Below are 13,888 nucleotides of genomic sequence, written 5' to 3'. Positions count from 1 at the left end.
TTAAGGAATCTAAATGAAAGTGGCACCCAAAAATTGAATCAGTTTCTTTTGTTTTCTTTTAGACGGATAAAGGGTTTGATGGCGTCTTGTTTGAAAGGCAAATGAGTGTCTTGCGAGGCCAGATACTGAAACTTAACCAAGCTTTAAAACAAGGGAAGACACCTGAAGAGCTTGTGCAGATGCCTCAAATGGTTGTTGAAAGGTAAAACTCTTTCTCCTTGGAGCTTACTTTTTTTCTTTTTTTGTATTTTTGCTCTTCAAAGCGTACCCAAAGAAGGGGGTTTTATAGAGTAATTTATAATTTTATGTAATTGAAGCTTTTTTTTTCTTTTTGTGGGGAACGGTGACGTAATTACTTTGTTTTTGTTATTTTTGTGATTTAACTAAATTGATTGATTAATCAAACAGTTCGTGGCACCAAACTGTTAGTAAGGAGTGGGCTAGTAGTAAACTAAAGTCTAAGAAAATATAAAATACATCAACAGAACGGTTTTCTATGCTGATTCCAAATAAATAAAGTCCTTAACATTTGATGGCTACTGCGTCATTGGCGCTGAAAATCAATTTTATCACAAATATTTTCTTTTGTACTTAATATTGAAAATAAACATTAAAATTATAGTAAAATTTTGAACTGATGAGCTTTCAGAAATTAATATCATTATACATCTAATATTCAGTTTAATTTATTAGTTCTATCTGAAATTGTTCAAGACGAATATAGTTTCACTACAAACAAGAGTTTGGATACTGCTCCCTTCCTTAACTGTAAATAAAAATCAAATGCCTACTGCGTCATTGGCGCGTCACTGAAAACAAATTATATTACAAATATTTTCTTTTCCAGTTCTTACAGCATTGAAAATAAAAATAAAATTAGAGTGAAATAAATTCTTGAACTGATGGATCTTTTAACAACTAATATCATTATATATAAATATTTAATTTGATGTTGTTTATACTTTCCAAGACTGTTCAAGAGGCATGTAGTTTTCAGTAAAGCACCAATGACGCAGTAGGTTTTAGACTTTTACAGTGAGAGAAGGAGGTGATACCCAAAATCTTGTTTGTAGTGATTTTTGTTCGTTTCAAGCATGATTTGCATATTCAATTTAAGTTTCACTCGTTTTAAGATTTATTTATTCATTTACATTAAAATCTATTGAATATTTGTTTGCATTGATTGTTTATTTAATTTCTGTTTGTTTTAAGTTTTATTTATACTTCAATAGCAAAATATTTTTTTTTCTTTTAAGCTTGATTTTCATATTCAACCTAAGCATTACTCGCTTTAAGATCTATTTATAGATTTATATTATTACTTGTTGTATGTTTTCCTATGATTGTTTATGTAATTTCTGTTCGTTTTGGGTTTCATTTATTCTTTAATAGTAATTTCTGGTTGTTTTGAGTTTGAATTTAAACAGGTGTTTATATCTGCTGAGCTTAAGCTTAAAATGGCCTTTACTTTTCTTTGAAAAACTAATTTTTCAGAAAGTCTTTTTAAATTATATTTTGTTCGTTTTTAATTGCAAAAAGTTTGAAGTTTTTAAAAATTCTGAAATTTTTCAAACTTAAAAAAAAACAAATCAAATCTTGATCAAAGTATCAAATTTGGTATCAAAGTAACAATATCAAAGTGAAAAAGGTTTACCCCTTTGAAATGAGCCCCCTTTGAAGTTTATACGACGACCCCCCCCTTCTGTATGAAGTGCATCTGGGAAAAAATAAATGGAGTGTGGGGGGAGGCTAGCTGCCCTCCGATCACTTTTTACTCTTAAAAAGTGAATTACAACTTTCAATTTCCAATTAAATGAGCCTTCTATGAAGTTTATACGTGCATCTCTTCCATAACAACCATATATGCCCCCAGGGCATAACCTACAACGCCTACCTCCGGGCCCTATGGAGCTGTGTCGAAACCAAAGTGTTTGTTATCTGTACTTTGAACTATTTTTAACAAAATATCTATCTCAAAATTTTTATCTGATGCATTTAGGGCGTGGAGGGGGGGGGGGTGCTAGTTGCCCTCCAATCTCTTTTGACTCTTAAAAAATGAACGAGAACTTTCAATTTCCAATCAAATGAACCCTTTCCGACGTTTATACAAGCATCCCTTCCATAAAAACTATATTTGCCCCCAGAGCATTACTTAAAACGCCTGTCTCAAGGCCATGGGGATTTCGTCGACACAGGAGTTTTTCTTATCTGACCTTTGAATTAATTTAACTGAAATGTCTATTTTTAAAATTTCAACGGATAGGCTTTGGAAAAAAGGGTTTGTGTGGAAAGAGGCGGGCTAGTCGCTATCGATTATACATTGACTCTTAAAATGGAGACTGTGAAGTTCGATATTCAGTCACATGGGTCCCCTCGGATGCTTCTACGATCGTTTCTATGGTGAAGATTAAATACGCCCCCAGAAAGAAACTAACAACACCTACCCCCTGGCCCTGGGGGGTTTTGTTAACACCGAATTTTTTGTTATCTAGTTTTGAACAATTAAAAAAAAAAAAAACTGGCTATCTGAAAATTTGTAGTGGATGGGTTTGGGGAACAAAGGGCGTGGAGGGGGGGGCTAGTTGCCCTTAAATTTCTCGACTCTTAAAAGTAAACTAGAACTTTCAATTTGCAATCAAATGAGCCCTCTATGAAGTTTATACGAGCATCCCTTTCATAAGAACCATACATCCCTTAGGGCATAACTTAGAACGCCTTCTCCCGGGCCCTGGGGGGGGGGTGTATTGACACCGGAGTTTTTCTTATCCGACCCTTGAACTATTTTTTTTCAAACAAAATTTCTATCTCAAAATTTTTATCAGACGTGTTTGGAAAAAGAAAGCGTGGGGGGGGGCTAGTTGCCCTCGGATCTCTTTTGACTATTAAAAAGTGATCTCAAACTTTCAATTTCCTGTCAAATGAGCCCTCTCTGAAGTTTAGACGAGTATCCCTTTCATGAGAACCATATATGCCCCAGGGCATAACTTACAACGCCTGTCTGTGGGCCCTGGGGGTTGTGTCGACACCTGAGTTTTTGTTATCTGACTTTTGAACAATTTTTAACTTAATAGCTATCTCAAAATTTTTATCGGATGCATTCAGGAAAAAAGGGGCGGAGGGAGGGCTTGTTGCCCTAACTCTAAAAAAATGAACTAGAACTGTCGATATCCAATCAAATTAGCCCTCTCTGAAGTTTTTACGAGCATTCCTTCCATAAGAACCATATACTCCCCCAGGGCGTAACTTACAACGCCTGTCTTCGGGCCCTGGAAGGCTGTGTCGACCCCAGATTTTTTGTTATATGGTCTTTGAACTATTTAAAAAAATGGCTATCTCAAAGTTCATATCAGATGGGGTTGAGAAAAAAAGGGCGTGGAGGGAGGGGGGGCTAGGTACCCTCTAATCTCTTTTGACTCTTAAAAACTGAACTAGAACTTTCAATTTCCAATCAAATGAGCCCTATTTGAAGTATATACAAGCATCACTTCCATAAGAACGAGATATGTCCCCAGGGCATAACTTACAACGCCTGCCCCCGGGCCCTTGGGGATTGTGTCAACACCGGAGTTTTTGTTATAATGTCTTTGAATTATTTTTGACAAAATAGCTTTCTCAAAATTTTTATAGGATACATTGGGGAAAAAAGGGCGTGGGGGGGGGGCTGGTTACCCTCCAATATCTTGTGACGCTTAAAAAGCAAACTAGAACTTTCAATTTCCAATCAAATGAGCCCTCTCTGAAGTTATACGAGCATCCCTTCCATAAGAACCATATATGCCCCCAGGGCATAACTTATAACCCTTGCCCTGAAGACCATGGGGGGGGGGTATCATAATCAAAGTTATAATTTCCTGAACTTTAAACTACGTTGAATCAAATGGCTATCTCAAATTTTGATTGGATGTGTTTGGGGAAATGGTGGGCGTGGAAGGGGTGTTAGTCGCCTTCCAATTACTTTAAACTATTAAAAAGGGCACTAGCCCTTTCAATTTCCTATCGAATGAGCCCTTTTTGAAGTTTCTACGACAACGCTTTCTATAAAAACCTTATATGCCCCCATGGCATAACTTGCAACCCTTGCCCTGAGGGTTGTGGGGGGGGGGGTGTCATCCTCAATGACCTAATTTCTAGAATTTTAAACTACGTTGAACATAATGGCTATCTCAAAATTGTTATCGTATATGTTTGGATAAATGGTGGGCGTGAGAGGGGGGTTAGTTGCCCTCCAATCATTTTTTACTATTAAAAAGGTCACAAGCCCTTTGAATTTCCAATCGAATGAGCCCTTTTGAAGTTTCTACGACAAAGCTTTCTATAAGAACCTTGTATACCCCCAGGGCATAACTTACAACCCTTGCCCTGAGGGCTGTGGGGGAGTGTCCTCCTCAAAAAAATAATTTATATCTGGAAATCAACTACGTAGAATAAAATTGCAATCTAAAAATTTTGATTGGATGTGTTTGGGGAAGTGGTGGCGTGGAAGGGGTGTTCGTTGCCTTCCAATCACTTTTGACCCTTAAAAAGAGCACTAGAACTCCCGATTTCCAATCGAATGATCCCCCTTTGAAGTTTTTACGACAACCCCATCCATATGAAGTGCTTCTTGAAAAAAAAATAATAAAACATTGGAACCGTATGGTCTTTACTAGTAATAAATAATAAAAAGGTAATAAAAAGGCGACTTACCAATTACTATTATCAACCGAATCACCGAATCACGTATTACTGTCCAACAAATCCGCGTTAAAAAACGTGCTTTAATTCTAAAGTTTATTTTTATGACCTGATGTAGTGTTGAGGTTTGATGTAGTGTTGATTGCTGTTTTCTACAAGTATATAAATTCACATTCTTCTCTAGAGCTTTCTTGTATTGTGCCCCACACTGTCAAACCGACAGGAGAGACACGAAGCCACACAGCTTGGTCCGATTATCTTAAAGTTTTGGCGCCGATAAAAAATATTTGATGAACAGCTTCATTTGATATTGCACTTCAATTTGGAACGATCTTTATCGGGACGTTATCCCCATAAGTTCATCTATTGACAGTCCTCTGTCCTCTGTCAAAAAGAAGGCTCAACAGTCATCTGAAACCTCGTGATGGAGCGATGTAAAAGACTAGTGGCAAACCGGATATTTAAATGTACCTGATACTGCAAATTTAGGAATAAAAAAAAAGTGTGAACCGTTATTTATGTTATAATATCGAAATTCAGGAAACATTATGATCTTATTCTGGCTCTCAATTTGTTCTAATGAGTACACATAAGAACAGTTATTTTCAAACTTACCCTTGAGAAAATGTTTCTGGAGTTAGGGTTCGGAGTCTAGTTGACAGCTCATGTTTTGGAGTCAGTGGTCTTAAACTATGTTGAGATTCTGAAAGACGTGTGTCGTCAAGGGCCTAGAAAAAAGTGTACCTTAGCCAAAGACAATAATCAATTGAATTGCTGATGATGTGTCATCAAATGATCTATCATAAAATAAAGTTCTAAAAGGGTTCAAACCTAATATACCTCAGTGCACAAAAAAATGTTACTGTGGAATTTGAACGACAAGTTTAATCAATTTTACATAAATTAGAAGGGAAAGATATTTCATATCAGAATTTCTGGTTTATTATTTTTACAAAAAAAATAGAACAGAAAATTGAAGAAAATAAAAATTTTGTTCATGAAACAGACCGGAAAATTGAGAATACAGAGACAAAACAGAAAGAAATCCTTTGTGTACACTTCAATCCACAAACTTTGTGGGGGACGGGGCACCCTCTTTGGCTATGCTACTACATGTCCCTTAAGAAACAATAAAGTTTAATATAAATTTCTAAGGATTAGCTAATGAGATTAGGAGGGTAGTAGTTATTCCTAAAAACAATGATTATAATAGATTATAAAACAAATATTCATTTTTTTCATAGCCCATTTACATTATGGTCAAAGTGACGTACCACAGTCAATATTGGGTACTTAAATGTTATAGAGACCACGCCAATGAAGTGAAGTTAGATTAATCCTAACGAAATATACAAAAATATCATGAAAATATTTTACTTTAGTAACAAAATTATGGAAAATACAACAGAGAATTATGGAAAGCAGGCCGCCCAGAACACATTATATTAAATACCTAGCCTAACCTTACCTTAGACCCGCCTGCGCCTCCAGAGGCACCCAGGGCATCAAGAAGGAGCCGCCAATCTTCCCGCATGTTTGCTGCTGCCAGTATGTCCTCCCACTAAAGTTGAATTGATGCGTGCAGGTTACCGAGATCTGTCTGGTACGTTCGACGCAGGGTGTTTCTGGGTCTGCCACTGCGGCGTGGACCCGATTGCTGCCAATAGAGCACTGCATTTGGTAGTCGGAGGCTGTCCATACGTAGTACGTGGCCAAGGTATCACCATCGGCAGACTCTTATGATATATGTCACAAGAGGCTGGCCAGTCTTGTCACGGATAAATTCGTTTGTTATTCTCTGCTGCCAAAGGATTTGAGAATTCTTCTAAGACATGTGTTTTCCATAGCAAGCATTCTTCTCTCTTGTTCCTGGTTCAGGTGCCAGGTTTCGTCTGCGTAGAGCAGCACAAGCATAACACTGCTATTGAAGAGTCTTAACTTTAGCCGTATAGAGAAGCTTTGGGACCGCCAAGCTTTCCGTAATCTATTGAAGGCCCCATTGGCTTGGCCGATTCTTGTGAGCACCTCTTTTTGGTTTATCCGGTGCTTTCTATTATGCTTCCCAAGTATTTGAAATGGACGACTTGCTCTATATGTTGGTCTCCGCAAGCGATGCTCAGGAGTGAATCTGTGGTAGCCATGCATTTTGTTTTCTGATTATTTATTTTCAGGCCGACCAGGCCACCTCTCTCACTCACTTTGTCAAGGAGCTATTGGAGTCTTTGCTTGCATGATTCCAGGACGGCGAAGTTGCAGCGAAGTCTACATCACTGAGGCGTATTTCTGGATTCAGTTGGATTCCGTCTGTGCTTATACTTCGCAGTATGTAATCAATGACGATTACGAAAAGTAGCGGTGACAAGACGCAACCTTGCTAAACTCCTGACAGAATGCGGAAGAACTGAGTTCGGTCATCTGGTGTCTTTACACAGCACTCGCTATCTTCATAGAGCGCAACGATTAGTGAAACTATCTTTTCAGGGATTCCGTAATGCAGTAGGATCTTCCACAGACTTTGGCGGTCTACTGAGTCAAATGCCTTCTCAAAATCGATGAATATCACACAGATTTTGGAGCGCCACTCTTTGCTTTCTTCCGTTAGTAGCCGTAGAGTAAATATTTGGTCCGCACATGAACGGTTCGGTCTGAATCCATGTTGATCGTCGCGAAGGTGTCTGTCGAGCTGCGAGCTGAATCTCTGCAGTAAAATGTGCGTCAACAATTTGCTAGGTATGGAAAACACACAGATTCCTCACCAGTTGCCTGGGAGGGACGTATCGCCTTTCTTAAAGATCCTTACAAGGGTGCTGCGTTTCCAATCCGAAGGTATTTTGGCGGTCGTCCAGATTACTGCGAACAGTGCTATCCAGAACTTGAGGCAGGTGATAACAGTCGCTTTGATCATTTCTGCGGATATCCTGTCTTCGCCAGGCGACTTCTCATTTTTCAGCTTCTTTGCCACTGCTATAATTTCGGTGGATGACGGCGGATCCGTGCTGATATCTAAGGAAAACAGTGTTGTTGCTGGGATCTCTGGGGGATCGTCTGGTGGAGGTCTATTCAACAGCTTCTCGAAGTGGCTTACCCAAACTTCGTTTACGTCAGACTACTTTGTTATCAGGATGCCCAAGGGTTTTTTTACTGGTCCATGTTGAATAGAGGGTTTCTTTCCAATAATCTCATTAGTGATTTTTACAGACGGCTCTTGAGTCACCTCTCTTCGCTGCCCCTTGTGCCTGCACTGCTTTCCGCTCCAGCAGGTTTGTCTGGTCTTTTCTGACACTCTTCTTTACCTTTTTATCCGCGGCTCTGTATTCATCGTTTCTGAGGATCTGTCGGTTGGGGGTTTGCCTTTGGATAAGTGATGCTCTTACTTTTTTCCTTGTCTATATGAGTTCCCATGTTTGGTCAGATAGCCACTGGTCCTTTGGGGTCTTGCGGTACCCAATGGTGGCTTTCACGGCATCGTGAAAGCACTACTTTATGCTTTCCCAGTATTGATTGCTATCAGCATCATCTAGTAAAGACAAGGCTTCAAATCTATTCCGCATCCCTTGTTTAAAGGCTTGGTTGAATTCTCTCACCCTCAGTTTCACAGAGTCCAAGATTAGGTTTAAGGGAGTCTTTTTTCCCTTTCTATTTCTTTTCAATTTGAGCTGGATTTTTGCTGCCATCAGGTTATGATTTGAGCCAACGTTAGCTCCTCTATATTCCTTTATACCAAGTAGGCTTGATCTCCACTTCTTGCTCCAAAGACAATGGTCAATCTGATTTCGGGTGTAGCCATTGGGAGATGTCCAAGAATATTTGTGTACATCCCGATGAGAAAATAGGGTACCTCCGATTACTAGGTCGTTAAGGAGCGCGAAGTCGATAAGTAGTTCTCCGTTTTCGTTTCGCTGGGCCAGACCATGCTCACCGAGGTCCTCTGGGAAAAAGGATCGGTCGTTCCCTACTTTCGCGTTAAAGTCTCCTAGAAAACATGCTATGTCATACCATGGTATGTCGTTTGCTACGGAGTTGAGAGCTCTGTAAAATTCGTCTTTTGATTCGTCTGTGGCGTCATTGGTGGGTGCGCAGCATACTATTACTGACAGTTTCGCATGCACGCCGATGAAGCGGGGTTTCAGGATTCTAGGTGACACCGGTGTCAACTGTAGTAGAGCTTGGGAAGTCTGTTTTGTCATCATTAGGGCTACTCCGTATTCACGCTTTTGCTACGACCCACTGTGTATAATGGTCACATCTCCATCCAGTTTATTTGATCCAGATCCTAGCCATCGAACTTCAGACAGAGCCAGATTTAATCAAAATATACCTGCACAGTAGTTTCTCTCGCTCAGGCTAAGCTGATTATCTTTTTTATCGCCCATTACGCTCATTATAAATTTGAAAGCTATCAAACAGTTCGTGGTAATGAACTGTAAGTAAGGAGCGACTCGGCTCAATAGTAACCGAAACTTTAAAAAACTGAGTTTTGATACCAATAGATAAATGAAACTCAGAGAGGAAAGAAAATAAAAAAATTGAAAAATAAAATAAAAAAAGGTGAAAAAACGAGGAAAGAAGAAGAAATAAGCAAATATTTCGACAAGGTCCTCCGCCAAGTCATCCTCAGTGAAAAAAAAAAAAAAAGTCTAACCTTTCAAAGTTTACCCCACAAAGACCGAACAGACACTAAATAAAAACCAGGCAGGAATCAATGAAAAAGAATTTACCAAGATGATTGAGAAAGAATCCTTTGCCTTGCAATAGTTTTAGCTGGTCTTAAAATATTGATTGAGTCTTTCAAAAGTAAACTGTCGTAAATTGGGCTTAATGAAATATCTCCAGTATCTCTATTTATTGCTAAATTTTGGTTCATGTATTTTTTATCTCAATTACCTCTTTAAAAGTTTGTGATAGGCCATTTACAGTAGATATTAAGGTTGCCTTGTCAAAAAGAATCAGATGGGTTGGATTTACGAAAATATGCGAAGCCAATGCCGAATCAAAGTATTCATTGTTATTTCTTAATCTCAGGGACTTATCTATTGAAATTTTGCGCTCATGCAAACGTTCACCTAGTTGTTGATGAGTCCTATCGATGTAAAATTTCCCACATAAACTCGGGAATCTGCAGACAACACTACCCAGTACAGGGTTAATTTTACCTTTTCCTGGGTTGAAAAAATGTTCAACTTTTTGTTCAGTCTTGAAAGAAACGGAGAGATTATGTTTTTTTTACCAATAGATACATCACAAGAATCAGATTTTTATTCTGATTTTAAATTTAAGTTTTATCAAGTTTAGTCTTACCCATCAAAACTTACCTTCTAATTATTATAATAGTAAAGTCAAAGATCTATGTTCTAGCAAGCCCAAGCAATGATACAGAAAAATTAAAGAAATCTTCAGAAAAAGTCCTTCCGAGGTTAATTTTAAACTCATTGAATCCCCTAATAAGACTGACGACGATTTGAACTCGTACCACGCTTCCATCGTGCAAAGTTTCCCCCCTTTCAATAACGCCAAGCCCAGATATTCCTCCCAATACTTCCTTTACCAATATTTCTCCATCTGATGCTATAAATAAAATTATAAGGCTTGGAAAATCAAGTACTTGTCCCTTGGAAATCCCAGTTGACTTAATTAAATCCTTTTCAGTCAAAATTTTTGAACCTTTATCAAATATTTTCAACCACATCACAAAATTTGGTAAATTCCCAAGTTGCTGGAAAAAAGCTTTTATAACACCTGTCCCTAAAAAATGCACCAGTCTGACTTTCACCAACATTAGCCCCATTACACTCACTTCTGTTTTTTCCAAACTTTATGAAGGTTTCCTCTGTGACTGGCTTAAGGATAAAATTTGTCCGCGTATTGACACCCGGCAGTTTGGTAACTTAAAGAAAACTTCCACCACCCATTACCTTGTGCACTTAATGCATACCATCGTAAGTAACCTTGATAAACCAAATGTTTGGCTGAACCTTGTCTTAGTTGATTTCCAAAAGGCTTTTGACCTGGTTGACCACACCACCCTAATTCGTTCACTACTGGTTAACTTTAAACTTGATCCGCTGTTATTAAATATTGTTATATCGTTTCTTTCAAATAGATCTCAAGTTGTTAAATACAAAAATATTTTTTCTAACCCCCTCCCTATATATTGTGGAATTCCTCAAGGAACCTTATAGGGACCACTTTTATTTCTAGTCATTATTAACGATATTGGTAAGGACTTCCCCCAAAGGTGGAAATATGTGGATGACTTATCGATCCTCGAAGTATGTCACAGGAATATTAAAAGTGACCCCCTTGAAATTCTAACCCACATTTCGGATGAAGCTAAGAACCTAAATATGAAAGTAAATTCAACTAAATCAAATATAATGACGATAAATTTCTTGAAATCTACTCCCGCCTTCCTTGACCCTATCCCCCCAGATATTTCTGTGTCTTCCTTTAAATTACTTGGTGTTACAATTTCCTCTAATTTAAACTGGGATATCCACGTGAAAGATATTGTCCGTAGTGCTAATGCGTCCATGTCTCTCCTTAAGCTCTTGAATAAATTTAACGTCCCCCCATCCCATTCTTTAAGGATCTATACTTCCTTTGTCCGCCCGCATCTTGAATATGATTGTCCAGTTTGGCATCCGGGCATCTCCCGTGATGAATCAGATAAAATTGAATCTATTCAAAAAAGAACCCTAAGAATAATTTTAAAGACACTTTGGTACCATATTCACTCCTTCTAAAAAAGTCCAAGTTGGAAACTCTTGAGCACAGGAGAGGAACGCTGTGCCTCCGTTTTGCAAAAAATGCAATAATAAACCCTCGCACGGAAAACATTTTCCCCAAAAGACACTCCGCATCTAGACACCGCCTGCCATGTACTGTTTCTGAACCCGTCCCTATCTTGGCCCCCATCCGTTGTTTAACCTCCAGATATGAAAAAAACCTTTGTCCCCTTCATTACTGATCAAATAAACCACTTGTTTTTTTTTTTTTTTGTTTTTTTTTTTGTTTTTTTTTTTGTACTGGGGATACCCATGCTTGTGTCTGTTTGGTTCTTCCGTTCCCTCCCCTTTTTATATACTCTCTTTTAAACCTTTTTAACACTATTTTTATCTCATTTTTTTTTTGGTTTTGTTTTAGTTTGTGCCTTTTTAACTGCCTTACATTTGACACTTTTTGTTTTTTAGACTTATGGATGGCTTTGCCTTTCTGATATTGTTGTTTTTGGCATTTTTAGCCAGGTTTTTAGTTGTTGTGCTATTTCTATGTTTTTTTTTTTATTATATGACCCCGAAATGCGAATTCGGCCCTTCGGGGCTTGTGATAGTCACTTTTTGAAATAAATATCTTATCTAAATATCTTATCTTACCTGCCTGAGAAAAATTGCCTTATTTTTGAAAAAAGGGGAAACTCCCCCTTAAAGTCATAGGATCTTAATGAAAATCATACGATCAGATTCAGCGTATCAGAGAACCATACTGTAAAGGTTTCAAGCTCCTATATGCAAAAATATGGAATTTTGTATTTTTTGCCAGAAGAAAAAAATACTCATACATGGGAGGATCTTTCTATGGAGGAAGTTTTCATAGGGGAAGGGGCACCGGATTTCCCAGTATTATTAAAAAAACGATCAGAAATTAAATAAAAAAAAACAAGTATTTCATCTGAAAGTAAGGAGCAACATCAAAACTTCAAACGAACAGATATTATTACGCATATGATTGGGTTCGCCCCCAATACCTCGCTGTTTACACTAAAGTTTTCTTTAGTACTTTCATAAGAACTATTTATTCTAATTAACGACCTATGTGATTAAGGGGTCATTCTTAAAGAATTGAACAAAATTTGAACTTCAGCGTAAAGGGCGAGGTATTGACAAGGGACGAACCCCCTAATATACGTAATAAAAATATACGAATATAAAATTCTTTACGTAAGTTAATTCGTAAGTTACGTATATTCATTACTAATAAAAACGTTCGTAAATAAAATTAAACAACTTTCGAGAAAGCCATTTAACCAAAAAAAAAGTAAAATTAATCTGCAAATTTCTTTTTGATTGTTCATGTACGGTGAGTCAAAATCAAAACCTACATTGATTCAAAAACGTTCAGAAATTAAATAAAAAAATTTTTTTTTTTAACTGAAAGTAAGGAGCGACATTAAAACTTACAACGAACAGAAATTATTCCGTATATGAAAGGGGGCTGTCCCTTCCTCAATGCCTCGCTCTTTACACTAAAGTTTGACTCTGTCTCACAACTTTATTTTATAAACAATCGTTATGTTCTATCTGATTTTCAGCATGCAACTTGAAACTCAGTTTTTTTTTTTTTTTTTTTTTTTTTTTTTTTTTTTTTACAGTGAAAAGAAAATAGGTACAACATTGGGAGCCTTCGGAACTTTACTAAGGGGGATTGGGAAAGAATCTACACTTTTTCAGGGGATAAAGGCTAAAAAATTTGGGCCAAAAGTATTATTTTAACAAACTGTTTTGAAACTGTACACACTTTAAAGTATTTTCTTTTAGGGAGAGGGAATTTCCAAGTCCCACCCCTGCTCTTTACAGGTACCCAACTTTTTGGTGATTGAAATTAATTAAATTTGCACAATTGATGTTAATTCAAATTATAAAATTGAAGGTAGAACAAACATCGTTCAATCGTTTACAGCTATCTTAGAATCTGAATTTCAGGATGCTTTTATTTAATTTTTTTTGCCATTTGGCTGATTGATTGATTCAGTGTTTTGAAAGAAGAGAAGTATGTGTTGACAGGTTAAGATTAAAATACATTAAATGATGCTTCAGGGGTATATTGTAATTACAGCCGCTGCCTGAAAGGTTCCATTTTTTCATGGTTGTTAACAATAGATATCATAGGTTGTTAAATCAACGAGGATCTTCCAGCTTAAAATAAAAGAAAAAAGGACAAAATAAGGAAATAATGATCCGGCAAAGTCAAGGTCTGGTACAAGGAAAAACATTGACACCGTGGTCGAGTTAAGCAATGAATGAATTAAGAATGCTGTAAGAGCGTCGAAGCATAATTTCACGAAGATGATGATAACAATGCAGCTGTCTAACATAAGAAGACGTTGAAGTCTTCATTTATGGGGGAAATTAGTTGCACTTAGTATTGTCAACGGTGTAGATACGATTACCACACTTGCTTAGATTGTGCTAGTCCAAAAAGCAAAAACCTAAATGAA

At 37.4% G+C, this 13,888-nt stretch overlaps 2 protein-coding genes across 7 annotated transcripts in view; one reads left to right on the top strand and one right to left on the bottom strand.

The window, feature by feature from the left end:
• Positions 1-13,888, bottom strand: part of LOC148954180 (protein brambleberry-like) — a 250,431-nt gene that overhangs the window by 3,564 nt on the left and 232,979 nt on the right. The window contains exon 8 of the mRNA XM_089086959.1: positions 5,290-5,402. Within this exon, the coding sequence (XP_088943085.1) occupies positions 5,290-5,402 (113 nt within the window). The remainder of the gene's footprint in view (positions 1-5,289; positions 5,403-13,888) is intronic.
• Positions 1-13,888, top strand: part of LOC148954182 (phosphatidylinositol 4-kinase type 2-beta-like) — a 109,036-nt gene that overhangs the window by 94,683 nt on the left and 465 nt on the right. For 5 of the 6 annotated variants that reach the window (XR_016141494.1, XR_016141495.1, XM_089085999.1 and 2 more), the window contains exon 2: positions 63-202. Coding sequence is in view for 4 of the 6 variants with exons in the window: in XM_089085999.1 (XP_088942125.1) it covers positions 63-202 (140 nt within the window). In the remaining 2 variants the exon portion in view is untranslated. Of the gene's footprint in view, positions 1-62; positions 203-4,858; positions 5,274-13,888 lie in introns of those variants that run through there. The other variant, XM_089085998.1, reaches the window with a different exon arrangement.

This window comes from Artemia sp. Qi Xiang Cuo, chromosome 3 (assembly GCF_049724085.1).
Source record: "Artemia sp. Qi Xiang Cuo chromosome 3, ASM4972408v1, whole genome shotgun sequence".
NCBI classification, from domain to species: Eukaryota; Metazoa; Arthropoda; class Branchiopoda; order Anostraca; family Artemiidae; genus Artemia; species Artemia sp. Qi Xiang Cuo.
Note: the sequence above shows the minus strand (reverse complement) of the source record. Positions and strands in the feature narration are given on the sequence as shown.